At 31.9% G+C, this 23,203-nt stretch overlaps 1 protein-coding gene across 1 annotated transcript; it reads left to right on the forward strand.

Annotated features, from left to right (window-relative positions):
• Nucleotides 1-1,620: 1,620 nt before the first annotated feature.
• Nucleotides 1,621-20,674, forward strand: LOC114386825 (cation-chloride cotransporter 1-like). Its single transcript, XM_028346880.1, has 13 exons — nt 1,621-2,021; nt 2,333-2,479; nt 2,950-3,028; nt 3,853-3,944; nt 5,787-5,901; nt 7,661-7,761; nt 7,932-7,993; nt 9,808-10,035; nt 11,623-11,737; nt 14,211-14,405; nt 15,007-15,407; nt 17,675-17,836; nt 19,355-20,674. Exons 1-13 carry the CDS (start codon nt 1,834-1,836, stop codon nt 20,446-20,448), a joined length of 2,979 nt encoding a protein of 992 aa, XP_028202681.1. The 5' UTR covers nt 1,621-1,833; the 3' UTR covers nt 20,449-20,674.
• Nucleotides 20,675-23,203: the final 2,529 nt, after the last annotated feature.

Below are 23,203 nucleotides of genomic sequence, written 5' to 3' on the forward strand. Positions count from 1 at the left end.
TAGTTTTCAATGGTAAAACTTTTATACACATCAGAGATGAAAAATCATCATCCAATGAATTTGATGGAGCATGAGAAGGGAGGATTGACAACCAAACATTACATAATTATCAATTAATCTATATATTTTATTATTACTGTTATTTCTTTACTCTCTTCACATATGTAATTGTATGTATTTTTTTCTTATCGTTTCTCATTTTATAATCATGTTATTTAATGTTTTTTATTATTACTGTATAACTATTATATATATATATATATTTTTTTTTTCCTGTTATATTATAAATAAATAATGTATATATTTTTATCCTTTTTCATTTTCAAGAACAAAAAATTAATAATTAATTTGACTTTTACTTTATATTTTCAATTTATAATAATATTATAGATGATATTTAAAGTAATAGTACAATAGTAATAAGTTCACTTAAGTGTGTTTTATAATTATTTTCTCCGTATATACGACACTTAAAAAATGGCAATAAGATTTATGAAAAAGCCTCACACGTATTTTTATAGAAAAAGTTTGTTAAATAGCGCATAATTCACAATACTAATTGAATTAATATAGAAATAAGATTATTATTGTTATTATTATTATTATTATTATTATTTAACATACATAATAAAAACTTATTATTCTCTAAGCTATGTCTAAATTTAAAACAATAAAAAAATCATAATGTCTTAAAATTCATCAGTATGAAAAATAATAATAATAGTAACAATTATTATTATTATTATTATTATTATTATTATTATTATTATTATTATTATTATTATAACATTGTCTTTCTGAATTTATTAAAAATGAAAAAATAATAGTAACATATAAAAATTAAAATATAATAATATTAAAAAAATAGGACCACATATAAATAATATTTCTTATATAAATAAATAATATTCTTGATGATAATTAAATTAAATGATATAAATTTTAAAATATATAATAATTCTTATAGATAAATGATTTAAAACTAACAAGTTATAAAATTAAAATTAAAGAGCAAACTGTAGTAGCAATAATAATAATAATAATTTATATTTTTTATAAAGTACTGAATCATTATTATTATTTTAGAAAAAATAACAAATCATAATAAAGTTCAAGAACCTTAGTATTTTTGAAGTTAAGATATGTTTAATTAAAAACATAGTTAATTATCATCAATTTTAATATAATTATATTTAATATGATATTAAATATTTTAAAAATTAAAAATATTTATTTATTAACATATATTAAAAATATTTAATATAAATAATATATATAATTAATTTAAATAAATTCGTGCATAACACACATTTAAATTTAGTTATATCTAACCATCACTTAAATCTATTAATTCCGTAACAACTTTTGGTATAAAGTTTAGATGTATAATAATATTAATAATTAAAATGAATTAGTTTAATTATTTTTATTATTTTTATATATTAGATATTTATTAAATTATATTAGTTCAATGTATATTCAAATAATTTATTTTATTTTATTTCTTGACAGTTTTTTATTTTTATTTTGTAAAAACTAAACACTAATATCTGATTAAAAATTGATCTCCAAAATTATATTAATTTCATTTCCTCCCTCCAAACATTCATAAATTTCTTGCTTCTTCCCACAATTCTCCTACTCCCGTTTCCCATTCAAAGACGCATCTCTGTCTCCCTCTCTCTTACGGTCTTTACTCTTTTACCATTCTCATTTTATCGACTACGTACGTAATCAAACACACAATAATATAAAGCGCTGGATCTGAATTTTCCGTTGCATATTCTCTGTTTCTCCCTGTCCAATAAATTTGTGATTTGGATCTGAGAAGAGATGGATCGAGAAAATGGCGACGGCGACATTGAAGGCGGTGGAGCCGACGACGGGGGTTTTCGATCTTCGATTGGTCGCAAGTACCGCCCTGTGTTGGCCAACGATCGCGCGGTGCTCGAAATGTCCTCCATTGATCAGGGATCTTCTTCTTCCGCTTCCGCATTTCCAGATCAAAATCCTAATCTCAGGTATTCGCACTCTTCCATCTCCGCTAATTGCACGCTTCGCGATTTCGCCGATTTCGTTTCGTAACCGGAAACTTGTGCCCCTATCAGAATAATGCAAAACGAGTGGAATTTTGTGTTTGTGTGTGAATGCGATTGTGAGATAAAGGAATCAAAGCTAGTCACTTGTGATGAGTTGATTTTGTGTGAGAGTGCGATTGTGTGTTTTTGTGATAGAAATAATAAAGCTAGTTCATTGTGATGAGTTGACGATGTTGTTGTTATGATTGGGTTTATTCTGAGTTTTTTTTTTTTACTTGTGGTTGTGTTGGCAGAAAAGTAAATACGAGTGTGAATGGGAGTTCGGATGCTAAAGAAGAGAACCTTTCTCATGAACAGAAACCTAATGGATCCCGGCAGCAGGAATCTAAACTGGAATTGTTCGGTTTTGATTCTCTTGTCAACATTCTTGGTCTGAAAAGGTATATGTATACGGGGCCTTGTTTGCTGCTACCGATACTCCTCTTCAGCCGTTTAGATGTTGCTTTTATAGTTTGCATACTACTTTTATTCGTTTGAATTTGAGGGTGGATTGGATAAGCTTTGAAAATAGCAATTTTGGGATTTGACTTTTTTTATTTATTCTTTTTATAAATTTCAGAAGCCTTAGCTACTAATTTTGTCTGGGAGAAAAAAACTGCAATAACTTTGAGTTTTTGCCTTTTTTTTAATTATCTAATTATTGTGAAGTGATTCGAGTATTTTTTTAATTAAAAAGGACTTTTTCTCTCTTAAAAAAAGGCAGAAACAAATGGACATTAAATCTAATTGTTTCCTACACTGGACGGGTGACTTTGATCAATGTGATTGTTAAATTTGATCTTAGTGTGGAATTTTTTATTCTGTTTTTCTGATGTTAAACAATGTTTATTGACTATATCCTGTCCTCCAGTATGACTGGTGAGCATGTTACACAACCATCTAGTCCTAGAGATGGTGAGGATATTTCCATCACAGCTGGCTTGCCTAAGGTATGCTAATTTCTCTAGTAGATAAGTTTTCTTCCTTTCATTTGTATTCTATATATACTCTGTTAACAGCGATGACACATTCACATGTAGTCATTGATGAATATGTTATGTGTTTTTTGGTTTGAATTTACCAAAATAAAGGATTGGAAAGAAAAAAGTTTAGAACATTTTCTGTCTGTGTATTTATAAGCAAAAAGATTAAGAAGAAATAATTTTGATTGTTCTGGTAGTGGTGACAAAACTATTGTGGATCTTTTATAATGATAAGTTATGAGAAATTTCTCTTTCCTCATGCTATATGGACTTTATACACACAACTAGTATTTATAATGAGTAATAGAAGCAATGGGTGTTAGTTGAGAGGAACAAATCTTGACCGTTGGGTCTTGCAATGGTGATCTGGAGTAGAAATTAACTAAAGTTAACCTATTCCCATTGCAATTTATGAAGTCACAAAACATAATCTAATTCTACCTACCTGTGTGATTTAGTGGTCATGATTTATGGCTCTCACTTTCGCAATAAGCTTCTGTTCTCACTTGATGTGTCCCTTACATGCATGCACAAATAAATACTTCTATGCTACATTGGAGCTATTGTTTTCTACTTGGTTGAGGTAAGTTGTTCATATGAGACTTAAAGCTGTGACTACTGTGTGGTGTGTGGAGTTGTAAATTGTAATTCACCATACTTACTGACAGTTCAATATAATTTTGGACCTATTTTTTGTCACTGAATAAGTTACATTTCCTATTTCACTTTGATTTTAATTTTGGACTCTTTTTTTTTTGGTCTTGACATAGCATGTTTATTTAATTCTGCAGCCTGCTGCTCCCAAACTGGGTACGCTGATGGGTGTCTTTATTCCATGTATACAAAGCATTTTGGGCATCATCTACTACATTCGTTTCTCTTGGTAACTTGTAAATTGCTTTAAATCTTGTCTTATATTTTAGCTCGTTTGAGGCTTTTGGAACCTAATATCTGAGCATTGGAGAGTGATAATTGAAATTCAAACAAATGTCTCAAGCATTCTGATATTATAAGTTGGTATTCAAATACAATTTAACAATTCACCTTCAAATTTAAAGCTCCAAAGCCACAACTTCCTTATTTCTTTCATGTTTTGAGTGAATGGTCATTCATTTAGTTTGAAGTTCTGAGTTCACTTGTGAGTTGTGACAACAGTTTGAAGTTGAAATTTGATCCTCTTGTGAGATATGCTCAAAATAGTGAGAAATGTCAACTTTCAAAACTCCGACTTGGCTATTTCACTTAGTTTTGAAACATTTCCATGAATGCCTTTTCAATATATTTATTTATTGTTTATTGAAATTAAAGGTTATTTGTTAAGATTGAATAACTTATTTGAGCTTTCTAGTTACAGTTGTACCATTACATAGGAAACTGAGACTATTAGAAATATTTACCTATTTGCGTCCATTGGCTTTGTAATGCAATCTAAGGGCCTATTGGGTTTGAGAAATTGTTTTTTTTGTTTTCATTAATAATTATAAAAATGCCACATTGAAGATTGTACAAAAAAATGGTGAAAAGTGAAAAGATAATGCCTTTTTCACCAATCAACATTTCTTGTACAAACTTTTGAAAATTGGAAAGAAAATGAAAACAGGGGGGTTATTTTGTAATTAGTGAAAGCAAGAAATGAGAACAGACAATGTTTTTTCAAACCAAATAGAGGCTCTAAGCTTCCAAAACTTCGAATCTTCAAATATTCTGCCTGCTTAGAAAATCTGGAACCTGCATCTTGCGTATAATTGTATATGATTCGCATGGACACATTTAACATTTGTGGAAGTGCTTTAAGTAATTCTACTAATTATGTTACATAGAACCTATGATATGATTCTTATGTGAAATATGACACTGACGCATATGCATCATGTATTCGCCCTAATCAAAATGAATTGTATACATGGCCTCATTAATTAAGCCCTTCTTGGCCTCTATGCTCCAATTAATTTTAATTTCCCCTCTCCCTAGGCCACTGGGTTCACTATAAAAAGGTTTTGGATGAAACAATGAGGCTTAACAGTGTGCAGTGTGCGATCTTTGCTATTCTTGGGCATTTAGTTGGACCAATTGCATGCTTCTTTAAGTGAATTTCCTTTCCACCTATATTGACAGTGTTATGATCTTAGCTGTTCTGTGGTTCATGGCCCATGGTTGTATCATGGACGTTGGCATGTAACATTTCATTGTGCCCTCAGCTTGGTCCAGTTTAAAAACTGGAATCCTGCTAGACACATATCTACTAATTTGTAACCATAGTACCACTGGTACTAATTCAGTTCTATAGTATATATATTTTTGCTGAGCAAAAAAAAAAAAAAATGGACGTTGGCATGTCCTACTTACAGTGGGGTTGGGATGCCCTACTGGCCTACTACATTCCTATTCCCCGCAGCTCTTAATAGGACTTCATTTTTCTGAGCTGAAATAAAAAAAGAGAAAACCAAATGATGAGAATTATGTTGTGATTTTAATAGCTAAATTGTAACTTAATGATACTGATTAACTTTTTCAAAAAAAGTTTGCCTTGCATTTGCATAATCTGATATAGAATATGATCAACCAAGTATAACTTACAATAAGTTGATCATTATTCATTACTTTCTATGTGATACTGTATTTTAATTATCATAACATTGGTTTTCTCTCCTTCGGTATTTTGCATTTTGTGGTTAAATTAGCTGACATTTGGATATTTTCTTTTCAATAATTGTCATTGTTGTAGGATTGTTGGTATGGCTGGCATAGGAGAGACATTGTTGCTTGTTTCTTTATGTGGCGCTTGTACATTCCTTACTTCAATATCATTGAGTGCTATTGCAACCAATGGTGCCATGAAGGTATGCACTGTATGAGTAAGTTGAGCTTTTGCTTATTTGGTATGACTACAGTCTTTTCAAAATCTGATTGTTAAAATTAAGTATACCTTATGTATCTTCTGTTTTAAATTTTATTTTGGATTATTTCACAAATTTCAACTGTATTTGTTAGTTAATTTGAAAAAAGGAGTTTGCTGTCATGTCTTGCTCAAGTTATGAGGCTAGTACAGTTGATTTGTGACAAGGGAATGACTGAGTATTTAATTTTAGTGGCTGTTACGTACATAGGATATTATTGGATCAACTAGAATTTTCTCTCTAAAGACCATTGAATGGGGGATTAGTCAAACCAGGAAAGGATGTGAGGACTCCTTGTGGTCTTATGATAACAATAATAATGACAACAAGTCTTTTCCTGTTAGTTGGAGTCGGATATGTGGATGATTAAATCATAGTTGTCAATAGCGGCTGTAGTGGCCGCTATAGCGGCGGAGCGGCACCCATCCGCGACGGACACGTGTGTAGTGGCGCGGTTTCGGGTCACGGCTGGAGCGGCCGCTATCGCGGCGCGGGTTGCGGAGCGGTTTTTCGCGCCGCTACTTTGAAGCACTGGTGGTTCTGAGTGGGTTCAGTGGTTCTGTTCTGTGTTGCTTCTTCTGCTTTGTTCTTCCCAGAGAGAGAGAGAGGGAGGGAGGGAGGGAGGGAGGGAGGGAGAGAGAGAGAGGGCTCTGTGTTGCTTCTTCTGCTCTGTTCTGTGTTGTTAAGAAACCCTCGATCTCAGATCTCACTTGACGAAGTTGCACCCGTGCGCTCCACCAACTATTTATCTCCACGTCTCCCAAAATTGTTCTGCCTTAACAATTATCTAGTATCTACCATGTGTATACAATAAATTCACGTTTTAATATATCATTAGGGGATTCAGCAAAAAAAAAACATATATACCACTAGGGTTGGCTTATGTAGAGGCAAACAATATTAATATATAATAATAATGTTAATAATTAAATAATATAGAAATAATATTAAATAAATATAATAATATCATAATTTTATAATATTAAAAACTTATATATATATATTTATATTTTTGTTTTTGAACATATATATATATATATTATTAATTATTTATATATTTATATTTTTGTTTTAAAGTTTAACATATCTAGTTAAATTGTAGCCGAACAATATTAATATATAATAATAATGTTAATAATTAAATAATATAGAAATGATATTAAATAAATATAATAATATCGTAATTATATAATATTAAAAACTTATATATATATATATTTATATTTTTGTTTTTGAACATATATATATATATTATTAATTATTTAACATAGATAAAAAAACATTAGAATAGCGGTCATCCCGCGATCCGCTATCCCACTTTTGGAGTCGACCGCTCCGCTCCACTACGCCGGTATTGACAACTATAGATTAAATGCACCATTGTGTTTTGTCAAAAACCAATTCAAAAAGGTCATTTAGATCTAAAGCATTGTTTGGCCAAACTCTGTTAGGGCTTCCTTTCTCCTTAAAAGGAGAATTTAGGTCCAGCACAATTTTATTTCTAATATGTTCTGTGAGATTTTTATTTGTTTCTTTATCCTTTTTTTAGCTTTAATTTTGTGTATGAAATAGCTCACAATAAAATGTCTTCTCGAGTGATCTTTTGTAAAAAGAAAAGCAGTTTTTTCCCCCCCAAAAAATCAAATTCTAACACTCATTAATAATTGATATAGTTTAGTATTTTCTTGTGTATGCTCTGTAGGGTGGGGGACCTTACTATCTCATAGGCCGTGCCCTTGGTCCTGAAGTTGGAGTTAGCATTGGTCTATGCTTTTTCCTGGGAAATGCTGTTGCCGGAGCACTGTAAGTGTATAATATGATTTTTTTTTTTTAAATTTTCAACTTTTGAAAGGAAATCAGGCTAGGAGGATGATGTATCAAATATTCAAATCTTACCAAATTGTAGTCATGATAGCTTGACATGTACTGTGCAATTAATTCTGAAGTTCTTTTCCTGTTGCTTATGGTTCTAGTTATGTATTGGGAGCTGTAGAAACATTTTTGAAAGCAGTTCCTTCTGCTGGGATTTTTAGAGGTAACGAGTCTCATTTTTTTTTGGAACTAATTGTATTTTATGCATGTTGTTTATTTTTAAATTGTTATTTATTAGTTGCTGAAGATTAGTATTTTGTGGTATTAGTTTTGCATATATCCTCTCCAACTGTCATTGTCATATAAGTAATTTAGTCAGTGACAGTCTGCTGTGCTAGGTTTGATTCAGGGACAGATCTACTAGTGCTTGTGGGGGGGCCTTGCCCCCCCCCCCCCCCCCCCTGATTTTTTTGTGTCCAACATTCTTTCAAAAGTAAATTTTAATTTTGAAAATTAAATTCATAGTTTATTGGAGAATATGCTCCCATCATCATTTACATTCGACACTCTGGTGTTGATAGAATGCATAGCGTCTCCAGAAGAATTTTTAATGTTATATACATATGAGTCCGTGCAACATTAATATAGTTTATGAAATCCTACAAACTGTGCAATTAAATGAGTTGTTTATTATTTGAAGTATAATCAATTTTAATATTATATTAGGGTATCTGTTTTTACTTAAGGGGTCTAATTAAAATAATAATAATGACATTTAAGTGTTATTAATTTTTTAGATTGTTTGATGAAATATGTTTTTTAATATTTTTTCTGTGTATAGATAATTATCTTTTTCTGTCTCTTTTCAGATGAAATATTCAAATATCATTTTTTTTCTCAATAATTTTTTTCTTTTGTAATCTCTTATTGTTATTTTAAAAGTTATAAATGATTACAATTGCATTCAACATGACTGTATTAGCCTTACCTTTATATTGATTCTTTTTTTAGGAGTATATTGATTCATTTATAATTGATTTGACAATTAAATATTATTTATTAATCTTTACTAAATTGATAAACTAATGAGCACTCTAAGAAATTTACTTTTCATATTGTCTTTATTTGTCTTATGTCGTCTCTGTTCTTCTTATCATTGTTTGAGTTAATATAACTTATTCTGATTTTATATATTGTGAGTAGCATAATTTATTCTAATTTAGTAGGTTTTTATAACATAATTAATAGATTTTTTTTATAAAAATCACGGTTGACTTAGATACCAATTTTTTTATTATCATTTTTTTCTATTATATATATATATATATATATTCTTGTATTATTTTGAAACATATATATTTATATATTTCTTAGATATATATTTTAATTTTTATAATTGGCACTTGGCCCCCCTATAATCCCAAGCTAGCTCCATCCCTGGTTTGATTCCTAGTGATGTGTGCTTTTTAATCAGAAAAAAAAATTAGTCAGCAACGAATTGCACCTCAAACTTTGGTGTAATCTACTGAAATTATGGAATTGTGTCATTGTGCTATATATGTGGGATATAAAGAGATATTTTGTGTGTGTGTGTGTATTTACTTTAGTGTTTGCTTTTTTTGACATGTTAAAAAGACTCTTTCTAAATGATAAAGATAAATGTGCATAAAGCCCATCAAACTGTGATTGTTTTTGTCATCACATTTTTTGTCAGTGAATATAACTCAGGACCCTTTGCATTGATCACCATGAAAAAGGATAGCAAGAGTCACTATTCTCTTTTTAAGATTAGTGAAAACACGTTTGTAATTTTTCTTCTTCTTGGTGTTACTGTCACATTTTTTTATTGTGCAATAATTTCTTTTATTTTGAGGTTTATTATACTAAAGGGTTCTATAATATTGATATGTTGACTAAAATTAAAGCAGCATCATGTTTGAAATGAGCAATTGAGTGTTTAATGATTTATTGTTGTTGTTGCTGTTGTTGTTGTTGTTATTATTATTATTATTATATTTTTTTGTATTGCAAGTGCAGAGACTGTCACTCAAGTTAATGGTACTGCAATAGCACAACCTATAGAGAGTCCAAGTTCACATGACTTGCAAATATATGGGATTGTTTTGACTATTCTGTTATGCTTTATTGTATTTGGAGGAGTGAAGATGATAAATCGGGTTGCACCTGCTTTTCTCATACCTGTTTTATTCTCAGTCGTCTGCATATTTTTGGGAATTTTTTTGGCAGGGAAGGATCATCCTTCAGGTTTGTTTTTTGCTCTATCCCCTTTTCCCTATTTTCCACTGTTGGCTTGTCCTTCTGCATCCACTTTTCTGTTGATAGAAGATCCATGTTTTAGCTTTATCCTAGCCTTAGCTTACATGTAGACCTTTTTGTTTAGAAACTTTCTCAATCTTGTGACACTTAAGTTGGTTTTCAGGAATATGAAACATAAATTTTGGGCCTTTTGCTTCATTTAATTTCTTGTTAGGGTAAGACTATTGTGTCTCTTTTGCACATAACAAGCTGTTATCAAAAGAATGAAATGAAAGGAAAATCAAGAACACTGATTATGCCGTAGGCGCAAGTGTAACTAAATATTCCAGAGTTTGAGCTTAAAACACTTTTAATTTCAGTGTAATGGATCTTGAAACATATTATTTCATCTAATCTAAATCTAAAAGGGAAGATTAATTTTGAGTGAATATACCTGAGAGCTGAATACACTAAGTTAAATTATATGCAAAAAAAACTATCTCAATTTCCTAAGATCAATGAATGTAGGCTAATTTTAAAAAGTGTGGAAGAAATTAAGATAATACTAAGTTATTTATAATACCAACATACTCTTCTCAAGGTTCCCTTTTTACTGTGTGTTTAATTTATTTTATTTTGTACAAATTTTTCTTTTTGGCATGATTTTTGAAAGAGCTTTTCATTACAAAAATATTCCTCCAAATTTAAGTGTTACCGAACACACTCTTTGAACTTCCGTTTGAGATGAAATTTGATTGATGGAGAAGTTACTGAGTTTCAGTCTCTTTCCTTGTTTGATTCTGCTCATTTTCTGTCAATGTTGATAGGGCCATTAATTCTTTGTTATCCTTGCAGGTCCTTATTTCAGTTTCTAATTTACTCTCAAATCATCATCTTTTTCATGTCAAATGTAGGGATGTGCATATCTATAGGTTGATTTTGTGAACCTGAAGAACCCAAACCAATCCAACCTCTAAAAAGTGTTTAGGTTTGGGTGGTCAGATAGAGTGGTGACCTGATAGTGTTTGATTTCTGATTATATATGTGTGTGTGTGTGTAATTTTTAAATGATTGTTTAAATTTTCTTATGTGACCCAGTGATCAGCCCCAGACAACCCATACCTAATCAGGTTAAGCATAAAAAATTCACAGAAAAAAGCGGCCTGGATTCAGTTGGTTTGGACTAAATTTTTTCCCAAACTTGACCCAGCGCAACTCAGTCAATCCTAGAAAAATGTATTTGGAAGTCCAAATCTGCCTAAAATCGTGTTTTGTTTGGAAAGCAGTATTAAATAAGATCCCTTTTTTGTTTTTTGGAGACAAAAAAGATTAGTAAAGAGGGAAAGAGTATATAATTAACAATTTGACTTGAGTGATAGAAACACTCCAGCAGAAGCTGGAAAGAGAATCAAATATGGTCATTGATTTTACTCTTTAGGATTGGTAACTTGCCATTTCGTAGGGATTTTTTTGCTATTACTCCATGTTGTTGAGTGTTGAGGATTTATTTTCTTTCATTCTTCCATTTTTTTTTCATATTTACTTTTACTTATTTAGTTCATTTCATTTCCCCCCTCTTTGCCTTATTTAATCCAGAGGGAATTACTGGGTTGAGTTCAGAGACATTTAAAGAAAATTGGAGTGCAGATTATCAAAAGACTAACGATGCTGGAATTCCAGAAACTGATGGCTCGGTAACCTGGAATTTCAAGTAAGACTTTATGGCTTTTTCTTATGTATTTATATCCTTATTCCCTTGTGGGCTTTGCCTTTTAGTCTGTAAATAGTTTGTGGGCAAAGTGTTTTTAATAACTTTTGACGACTGACCAAGTGTTACATGGTGAATCTAAGCAACATGATAACAGTATGAGTTTGATTAGACTAAATCTGCAGTTATGCTGAATTCCATACTTGTGTTCTGACTCTAGTGTGGCTCAATTTTTTATTTTTTATTTTTTCCGTGCAAATTCTATTTCTTGATGTTGTAAATGATTTCAAAACCTTTTATCCAAACATTTCAATTTAGGTGCTGGAGATTTTTAAAGAGTGGTTTATTTCATCTTTTAAGCAGTTGTTGGATTCCATAGCTAGGGCAACCTAGTGGCTAATGAACAACAAGGCTCCCACCAGGTGGGGTTTGGGGAAGGTAGATATATACAGCCTCCCCCCTCCCAAAAGAGGCTTAGCAGAGAGGCTGTTTCTAGGATTTGAACCTATAACCCCCAGGCAGCTTGCACCAAGGCTCACCTCAACTTATTGGATATTATGCTGAGTTGATAAAAAGGATGTTAGACCGTTAAAAGATATAATTGTTATTGTTGTATGAGGCGGCTTGAAATCTCTCTTCTAGAGATTGGCCTATCATAAATATAATTATATTCACTTACATATATGAACATTGATGACCGATCAGTGGAGATGTTAAATTTGGAGTTTATTCTATGTTGATTTTTGGTTGAAGGATTGTGGAGTATGTCCAGAACAAAGATTTTAAAACTGGAGAGCTGCAGATGGCTGTTTTATACACCTAATATTGGATGATAAGTCCTAATTCCTTATGTTGTAGGAAACCCATTATATGGAACCACTTTTTCCCAAAGTTGCTGGTTTCGCTTTAACAAGCTATAAATTGCTATTTTCCCCCTCATGTTCTTTTCCAATCCTTAGAAAGCCATATTTTATAATTTGTATTAAGGCTTAAATATGTTTTTGATCCCTAATAAATATCTGATTTTTGTGTTTGTTCCATAAATTTTTTTTGCTTTGTGTTGAGTCCGTACTTAAACAATAATTTTGTTTTTAGTCCTTAGCATTTTTTTAGTCCCAGATAAAATTAATGGATTTTGTGTTTGTTTCCTGATAAATTTTTTTCATTTGTTATTAGTCGGGATTAAAACAAAATTTGTTAATTTATCAGGGAGCAAACACAAAATTTACCAATTTATCAAGGGCTAAACAAAATATCAAGAACAAAAAACAAAATTGTTGTTTTATTAGGGACTCAACACAAAACAAAAATTTATTATGGAGCAAATGCGAAAATCAAGTATTTATTAGGGATCAAATACATATTTAAGCCTTGTATTAATTATGTGCCCATTTTTCCGGAAATTTACTATCTAGGTACTTGAGTTTCCTTGTTTGTTTCTTATAATAAATAACAAATTCATAGTTTCAGACATATCTTGTTACTCATTAGTCATCATTATTGACTTTTAGTATCATGTTTGCTGGGACCATTTACTGCAAGTCCGTGACTTGAATTTCACAAGGGTTGATTCTTTCAGCGGAAAGTAGAATATTGGAATAGACTTAAGATGGGTTTTTGTTAGTTCCAGTAGACAGTATCTAATAGGAATTTGTAACTTATATTTAGTATATGTTGCCATCTGACTTTTACTAATGCATATGAAAGCATGGTTGTCAAACTTATCTCTTAAACTCATATAACTATATGAATTATGAATACGATTGTAGAACACAAATATGAGTTAAATGGCAAGTAATCTCTATCTTTGACAAACTCATGCAACTTCAATGAATCTCTAATAAAATTGGTAAATTCTCTATTCTACTTGTGAGTTTGCAAGCCTGGATTTTACATGGTTTTGCCTTCAAAATATACAATTTTGGTTGATCTTTTGCTATATGTATAGGATTGGTAAAGCTAATTATATGTTTTCATATTTATTTTGTTCTTTTTTGTGTAACTATAAACAATGTATATATTTACTTTTGCTGAGAAAAAAAAAAATAAACAATGTATGTGCTGGGCTGATATTATAAGGCAAATGGATCAAATGTTGAGTTATGCTTATACTTTATTGCTTTTTTTTGCTTTATTATGGAGTTTGAATGTTGAATATTAATTATGGGCGTTCTATTTAATTATGCTTTGGAACAATGATGTTTTTTAAACAATATTTGTGAAACTTGGAAACTCTCAAGAGTTTATCGTTTGCATTTTCTAGGTCTTTGTGAGTTCAACTAAACACTCAAGTTTGAGAATCTTGGGTGAAAGAGTTTGGGAAAGAATTTCACCACCTTAAAATATTTTAGCCTTGGTGTCCGTATAATTTAAAACCATTCATGATTAAAGCATGTTCCCTAGAGCCCATTTTGTTGAAAAATTTGCTAGTTTATGATTCATATTTTTTAACTGTAATATTCCTTTTTCCTCCCAGTTCATTGGTTGGCCTCTTTTTCCCTGCTGTGACGGGAATAATGGCAGGTTCTAATCGATCATCCTCTCTGAGAGATACTCAGCAATCAATTCCTGTTGGAACTTTAGCTGCAACTCTTACAACTACTTCTCTGTATCTTGTTTCTTTGATGTTATTTGGTGCCGTTGCCACCAGAGAGAAGCTTTTAACTGACAGGTAATTTTTGGTTAAAAAGTTGTTCATATAGCTTTTCTTGATATAAGAAAGAATTTGTAGTGCATAATCATGTAAAATTTATTTTTAGTTATTGTAATTAGGATTAACATCCCTAATTTCCCTCTTACCATTCTTACGTATAGATTTGTAGCCTAAAATACCTAGGTTAGCATTCATTTTCTTGTCCATATATACCTTGTACTCACTGCTGTAAATTATCAGAAAATAGTAATATCATTCAAGTTCTCTTTTTTCAAGTGAATTTATTGAAGAACCTGAGAAAAACTGAATAGGAAGATCAGGAATCCTCCTAACAACAGAAAAGGATAGTGAAAACAAGGTACAAGGATCAGCTCAAAAGACCCACTCTCTCTGAATGTGCATCAAATAGACCCTTTTTTTTTTTGTCACTTTACCTTTTACTTTGTAGTTTGGAAGTATTGTGTCAGGAAGTCCATGTTATCCATGCTACTATGTATCTGATCCTGGTTTGAAGTTGAACTGTTTCTTTTTTATTTGGGAGGGGGGCATCTTTATAATTTTGGATACTTATAGAATTTCTGTTCACTGGTTTTAAGTCTGATTTCTAGCTTTTATGCAGGCTACTTACAGCTACAATTGCCTGGCCTTTTCCTTCATTAATTAAAATTGGAATTATTCTTTCAACTATGGGTGCTGCTCTTCAGAGCCTGACTGGTGCCCCACGTCTGCTTGCAGCAATAGCCAATGATGATATTTTACCTATTTTGAACTACTTTAAAGTTGGAGATGGCGGTGAACCACATGTTGCTACCTTTTTTACTGCTTTCTTATGTATTGGGTGTGTCGTTATTGGGAATCTGGATCTTATCACTCCAACTGTAACTATGTTTTTTCTTCTATGTTACACTGGTGTCAACTTATCCTGCTTCCTTCTCGATCTTCTAGATGCCCCTAGTTGGCGTCCTCGGTGGAAATTTCACCATTGGAGTCTGTCCCTTGTGGGAGCATTACTTTGCATAGGTATGCTGTCTCCCTATGTTTTTTTTTCTTCCATTGTTTCTTATTATATTCAGTCTTTTGACATCTTTGTGATTTAGATTTGGCTTGTTCTTCTATCTGCTGTGGAAAGGCTACACCTAGCATGGTTGAAATTCTTTTTAAGTAAACATAATAAATAGAAATGTAGCTATGGATGTGAGAGATAGTGCACTCCTATGTTGTTTATAGCAGGATTCGCCGCTGCATTTGCAGTGGTGCAGCGCGGAGAGGCCCCTTAGAGCGACATGAAAAACTGAAACTTTGTTTTGGAGCCTTTTAAAGGAGCAGTGGTCGCGGGCGGCTGCAATCGCGGGGGAGTGGCGCGATCGTTGTGGTTTCTCCATTGCGATTTTTGATTTGGAAAGAAAACACAAAAATGCCCTTATTATTACAACGTTAGTGAGTGTTATTTTGGAATTTTTATGCTTTATTTTTGTTTGGGTTTTTAGCTTCTGAAAACAGAAGCTCTTAAAAAAAAAAGCTTGAGCCAGCAGAGAACACGAATGGATGAACCTGCTTTGTGCCCTAACTCTGACTCACAACCTTCTTCCTTCTTCTTTGGCGCCATTCATTCTCGAGTGGCTGGTGACCCTTGTTGAGGTTTCTTTTTTGAGTCATTCTTTCCTAGTGCCTGTTTCGTTTCTTCTATTTTGTTTTCTTTTTTTTTTCCTTCCAATTTTTTCTCTTCTCTTAATATTATTATTATTATTATTATGTTATTTGTTTTAATATTCTCTCATTCCTCTCTTGCTCTTTTTTTCTTGCTTGCTGACAGCAGCAATATTATTTTTTTTTTAGTTTTTTCCCTTTTTGGGTGTTTCTACTCTGCATAGTGCCTAGCAAAACCATGGCATCTGCTGTTATGCCCTTTGTTTCCTAACTTATATATATATATATATATATATATATATATATATATATATATATATATATATATATATATATATATATATATATATATATATGTATGTATGTATGTAAATATATATATTTATTTATGAGGAGGGATCAACTTACTCTAAGAGTAACTTTTCTCACCCTCACCATTCATTTTCTTGAAATCTAATGGTTGTAATAAGTAGTTAATCTTAACCAACTTACTCTTGGAGTAACTTGATCCCTCCTCTCTCTCGTCTACATAGACTCGTGGGAGTTCTATAAACTCGACTCGTAAGAGTCTACTTCATATAAAAATAATAGCCAAATATCTATAAATAACATATTAATTAAACATTTCAACAACATAATAAAGCAAAATAGTAAACCATAAATTTCACAATACTTAAATAATCAAGTCTAGTAATGCATCATTACTAGATAATGACTTGCAGAGGTGATAGTAGTAGTAGAGTATTCCCATTGAGGGTTTGATGTTGTTGGAGGTTTATCGATTTAGGAACTACACACCAAATGGGGGTGTAAATGAGCAAACAAAATCCAAAATGACCTGTGTTTTGGTCTAATTTTTTTAAGTTGTTGACTCGGTGGTAAACTCAAAAGTTTACCGAGTTTGCATAGAGTCTACCCTGAGTTTACTAAAAAGGATTTTGCACATGAGTCAACTCACAGAGGGTAAATGGACTCCTAACTTGTATGAGTTAGCAAATTAACTCAAGGATAACCGTGTGTGTGTGTATATATATATTATTGATTATTTAACATATAAAAAACATTAGAATAGCGGTCATCCCTCTATCCGCTATTTAGGGGTTGGCTGCTCTGTGCCGCGATGACGGTATTGACAACTATGGTACACTCTAGACATCAGTGAAATACCATCATGTATGACACATGGGTGTTTTTTTTTTTCTTTTTTCTGGCAACACTATGGGTGTGTTTGAAAGAGCTTATTTGAGTTTGTCAAAATTGCAGTTTTGAACTTTCTGATTAAAATGTGTTGAGATTGTTTCATGCTGTAAGGAGAATGTTTATTCAACAGATTAAACTTGATTCCCAGAGCAACAAAGCCTTGTCGGTTCATATAAACTTCCTATTCAGCTTCATCCCAAATTGCAGTTTTAATATGTAGTTGTAGTGGCCAAAGTGAAGAGAGCATTGTACGGAAAATATTTGAAAATACTCCATTTGTTCTCTAACTACTACAATTTAGCATTGCGGCATGTCTGCGAGGAAGTTTTGGGAATCTATACATAGTTTGCTATTATTCATTAGGTGCTTACCACTGTGGTACTGCTGCTGTGTGAGTGTTACATTGAAACTTGATTCTGTGGTGATCCTTACCTATGCAGTGATCATGTTCCTAATCTCTTGGTCATTCACCGTGGTGTCTTTGCTCCTTGCAAGCCTCATATATAAGTACGTGAGCATTAAAGGAAAGGCTGGGGACTGGGGAGATGGTTTCAAAAGTGCATATTTCCAACTAGCACTTCGTAGCCTTCGGTCCCTAGGAGGTAAGTATCATTCAAATTTAATCATCTACTCTCCTCAAGTAGAGACAATACAAAATAAAGTAATATTGCTAATTTTCGCATCTATATATGATTGAATGGTCAAGAACTCAAGATAGATTTGGTTGATCCACTAGTATGTCTTGCTAGAGGTCCCCACCACCAACAAATATAGCTATTTGTTATGTTGATCTATTCCTGCGGGCTTAGAAAAGTCATCATTTTAGTTGATTGAGGCAATTTCGTAGCCTTGCACTCTGTTTGGCAATTCAGCCTGATCACAAAATTTCTGTTTTATTGGGTGATTTCAAAGTGAACTATAATAATTTTGACCAAGTTTCCACATTGTGGAAATGTGGAACACCTTATTTAGTTCTAAGTTTTGTTTAATTTTTATAATGAATTATCTTGTATACAAATGCTCTTAATAGTGATGTTTAGGCTTGAAAATTTGTGTGTAATATTAGGTATATGTGCAAGTTTTTTCATTTTTATGAAAAACAATCTTACTCCCCATGAAAAGACTGGATTTAGTATTTAGAATAATCTGAACTTCTAATCTCTGAATTATTGATGCAACCTGCATTCCTCATGGGATTATGGTGGAAAAGAAATCTTGGGTTTAAATTTCTCTTGATTCTTTTGTTGGGATTTTCAATATGAGACGTGAATAAATTCTATTTTATGGAAGCCAACTTCGTTTGCATCTGAGGCTCATCATAGTTGGAAGCTCAAACTGAATAGTGAACCAGTTGTCCAATTAAAGTTTCTCATTGAATGCATCAACCCCAAGAGAAGAGAAAAGAAACATGATCATAGTTGGAAGCTCAACCTGATTAGTAATCCAGTTGTCCAATTAAAGTTTCTCATTGGATGTATCAACCCCAGGAGAAGAGAAAAGAAAGATGATCAATTAGAAGTAGTTTTAATCGAAAAACGAATATTTATACTGGAAATTTTAAGATAATATTTAACAGAAATCCTTGACATATTTGGGACAAATATCATTTTGATTGTATTTCTGCTATCTTTATGAATCCTAAAATGTTTTCCAAATTAACACTTTATTCATTACAGTGTGCTTGATTATAAGTTTCAATCACAGGCACTTCTAAGTTTCTCTTTATGACAAATATTCATTTTGATCATATTTCTGGTATCTTTGAGTCCTAAAATGTTTTCCAAATTAACCTTTTATTCATTACAGTTTACTTGATTATAAATTTCAATCATAGCACTTCTAAGTTCAAACTTGAATTGCTGTTGCTTTTTTTAATATTGCATGTATGTCTAGTAATCTAATTTATCATCTACAGTTATTATAATATCATTACCATTCAGAGTGAGAATTTTATAATTCATTTGATAAAATTGTTCGGTGGTCTACTGTTTAAAAGTATAAAAAAAAATGTTTTTATACACACGTAGAAGGAGCTTTATAGCATTATGCCGCCCATTTTAGTTTCTCCATTATTGCAAATTTAGGTTGCTCTTGTAACTTATTTCCGTTCATTTTTGTAGCAAGCCAAGTGCACCCGAAGAATTGGTATCCAATTCCACTGGTATTTTGCCGACCCTGGGGCAAACTGCCAGAAAATGTTCCCTGTCATCCCAAACTTGCAGATTTTGCTAACTGTATGAAGAAGAAAGGTCGGGGAATGTCCATATTTGTCTCTATACTAGATGGGGATTACCATGAATGTGCTGAAGATGCCAAGACTGCTTGCAAACAACTTAGCACCTACATCGATTACAAAAATTGTGAAGGTGTGGCTGAGATTGTTGTTGCCCCTAACATGTCTGAAGGCTTCCGTGGCATTATTCAGACAATGGGCCTTGGCAATCTCAAGCCGAACATTGTGGTGATGCGTTACCCAGAAATTTGGCGGAGGGAAAACTTGATAGAAATCCCTGCCACCTTTGTTGGGATAATTAATGATTGCATTGTTGCAAACAAGGCTGTGGTTATTGTTAAGGGTCTTGATGAATGGCCAAATGAGTACCAGAGGCAGTATGGCACAATTGATTTGTATTGGATTGTGAGAGATGGTGGTCTCATGCTGCTTCTCTCTCAGCTCCTTCTTACCAAGGAGAGCTTTGAGAATTGCAAGATTCAGGTCTTTTGTATTGCAGAAGAGGATGCAGACGCAGAGGGGCTGAAAGCTGATGTGAAAAAATTCCTTTACGATCTTCGGATGCAAGCAGAAGTCTTTGTCATAACGATGAAATGGGATGCACAGATGGATGGTGGTGGGTCTCCTGCACAAGATGAGTCAATGGATGCATTTACTAGTGCTCAGCAAAGAATTGATGATTACTTAACCCAAATGAAGGCGATGGCGAAGAGAGAAGGTACTCCTCTAATGGCAGATGGCAAGCCCGTGGTTGTGAACGAGAAGCAGGTCGAGAAGTTTCTTTACACGACACTTAAGCTCAATTCGACCATTTTGAGATATTCAAGAATGGCTGCTGTTGTGTTGGTGAGTCTACCTCCACCTCCAGTGAGCCACCCAGCATATTTCTATATGGAGTACATGGATCTGTTGCTGGAGAAAATACCAAGGATTTTGATTGTAAGAGGATATCGTAGAGACGTTGTAACCCTATTCACATAGTTTTTAAGTGGAGTCTAGGACACTAATCACATTTCTCCCTCACTGTTTATATTTTTGTAGCTTAAGTGCAAGTGGCTCATTCTTTTTGTACCAATTTTCTTGCTCAAGAGGGTCTTTTGTATCCACCAGATTTTATAGGAAAACATGAAATTATTTTCAATTTATAATTTCGTTGTAATTAATTTCGTATCAGAAGATAAATAATGTTATTCATACTTCCACAGCAGACATCTCAATTCACCCGACGGTTGCCTTTGTATGAAGGTGAAATGTTATCCATATACTGCATGGGCAAAAGTCTTATGAGTAACGTAGCACAAGAATAATTGACGAAAAGACGGTCTCGAAAACCCTACACTGGGTGTTTTTTTTATAGTTTGTGTATTGTTTTCTGAATTTATTTTCACACAGGAGCTTTGTCCAATTTTGTTTGTGCATAAATAACTTACTATAGCCACTATCAAGCCCCGGAGTGACAATTGGAACAGAGGCAAGTGAATCACTATTTGCAGTTAATGTGAATTGTGAGCCCTCTTCGTTTCGTTTCGTTTCGTTTCGTAAACAGCATCATTGCTGCTTAGTGCTACCCTACACCTCGTTTCGTTTTATAATTTATTAAAGCATAATCAAATTTTTTCAAGAAAGTGTGATGCAGTAATAAATTGATATCCGAAAAATAAAAAATATAAATTTAATCTCTAAATATATAAAAGTGTGACAAATAATCATGTCATTTGTGAGATTGTTGTAATATTCAAGAATTAATTTGATATTAAATTGCAAAGTTTAAGAATCAATTTAACATTAAATTATTTTCAAGATTAATTTATCACATTTTTTTCATATTTATAGATTAAATTTGAATTTTTTTTATCTTTTATGGACAAATTTGTTAATACTTTATATTTTTATGGATAAATTTTACTATTAATCTAATAAATTTTGATGGATTTATCAAATAGATATCTATTTGATTATTTAATAATATTATTGTAAATTATAGTAAAGTAACTAATAATAATTAGAAATTTCATATTTGTAAATGAATGTCTAATTCTACATTAAAAAATGGTAAAAAAAATAAAATAAAGTGCCATAATTCAAATTTTATATGATATTTATATTTATTGCGTGTGATAAAAAAGGATATTATATAAAACTAATGGAAATTCCCGTTTTGGTCATGTTCAATTCAAGATTGACCAAAAGAGTATTAAAAAAATAATATTTAGATAATCCAAATTCCAAGATTTGTATGAAACAATAATTAAATCTAACAAATTTATATACTTTATTAAACCATCCCGCCCCTCAATATTTGATTAGATGCGTTTTGAGATTATTAAGATACAAAATCAAATAATAGGATAAAACGGAGTGAAAGAGAAAGTTAACGGCTGAGTTGCAGAATACATTTCCTTTCCTGTAATACCCTCTTATGTTTTTTAATTCATTTAATTTAATATTGTTAGAGTTTACATAAGTCAAAACGGCAAGAATAATAAACGAAGGAACAACATAAAAATACGAAGTCTATCCTCAGGTTGAGCATGACTTTCTATTGGGGATAGTCTTTCTTGGTTTTAGTTATATCTATCTTGATAGATAGATACAGAGACAATTAAAAATTCTACAGCCTCTATATTTCCTTAGAAATTTGATCTTTCATAGAAGCAATATTCTTCACATCACGCATAAAAAGTATTTAATTATTTCATATAATATTACTTCAATGAAGGGAAAAGTGTCAAATGTTTTAATTGAACAATTGCTAGCAACATAATTTGTCTATAATAACTCATTTATTAATAATGCATAGCAACGTAATTTGTTTATGATAACACAAATAATTCATAGTAATGTAATTTATCTACAATAACACATCTATAAATAGTGCATAGCAACCTAGTTTATCTACATAACATCTATTATCTATAAATAATGCAACATACCAAAGTTGTAATTTGCCAAAACATAACTCAAGAGTCAAAGCTTGCATTTGTCTAAAATGGTAGATTCAACCATTAAGGTTCTTGCCATAGTTTTCTTCCTTGTTCTCATTTCTCAAGGTAATGATTTCTCGATCCCGATGTATAAATCATAGTTTTATATATTGTTATTCATAATTTCTTCAATGCATCATGATGTGAGGCTTTAACCAATGCTTCTTAAGTGATGTCTCCATAAGGCAATCTAGAATAGGAGTTAGTGTGGAGGGGAAGCAAGAATGAAGTGTGACTATCACCAATCAATGCTCATGCCCTCAAAAGAATCTAATCTTGAATTTCAAAGGATTTCAGTCCATTGAACACATAAATCCTTCACTTTTGACAGTCTCAAGTGATTTGTGTCTTGTTAATGCTGATCAACCAATCTATAAGAGTGTTATCAAATTCAAATATGTGTGGGACTACAGATTTCTATTAAATCCATTTCCTCAAAGTAATTTTGTTCTTAAATGTGCAACAAAGGGATTCAAACCTTGATGCCATCTTTTGTAGCTTGGTTTACAGGCATTATAATTCTAGAATAGAATAAAACGTTGATTTAGGTATGTTGAATTTGCTTCTCATATCCTTTGTCATTTTCATGCTACCTTGTATATTATAACTTGCATTGATATCTGTATCTTGAAAACAAAACTGTGGCCTCTGGAACAAAAATAAACAAAGACCATCAGTCAAACAATTGATTTGTAAAAACATGCAAACGATCATTCTAAAATTAGAAGGAAATTTCGAAAGTCGAATTACTT

Source organism: Glycine soja, chromosome 15 (genome assembly GCF_004193775.1).
Source record: "Glycine soja cultivar W05 chromosome 15, ASM419377v2, whole genome shotgun sequence".
Taxonomy (NCBI): Eukaryota; Viridiplantae; Streptophyta; class Magnoliopsida; order Fabales; family Fabaceae; genus Glycine; species Glycine soja.

Coding starts and splice junctions, on each gene's coding strand:
- LOC114386825 (XM_028346880.1), top strand. CDS start 1,834: ATGGATCGAGAAAATGGCGACGGCGACATTGAAGGCGGTGGAGCCGAC. Junction 5,902..7,660: donor CAACCAATGGTGCCATGAAG/GTATGCACTGTA, acceptor TATGCTCTGTAG/GGTGGGGGACCTTACTATCT. Junction 10,036..11,622: donor AGGGAAGGATCATCCTTCAG/GTTTGTTTTTTG, acceptor TATTTAATCCAG/AGGGAATTACTGGGTTGAGT.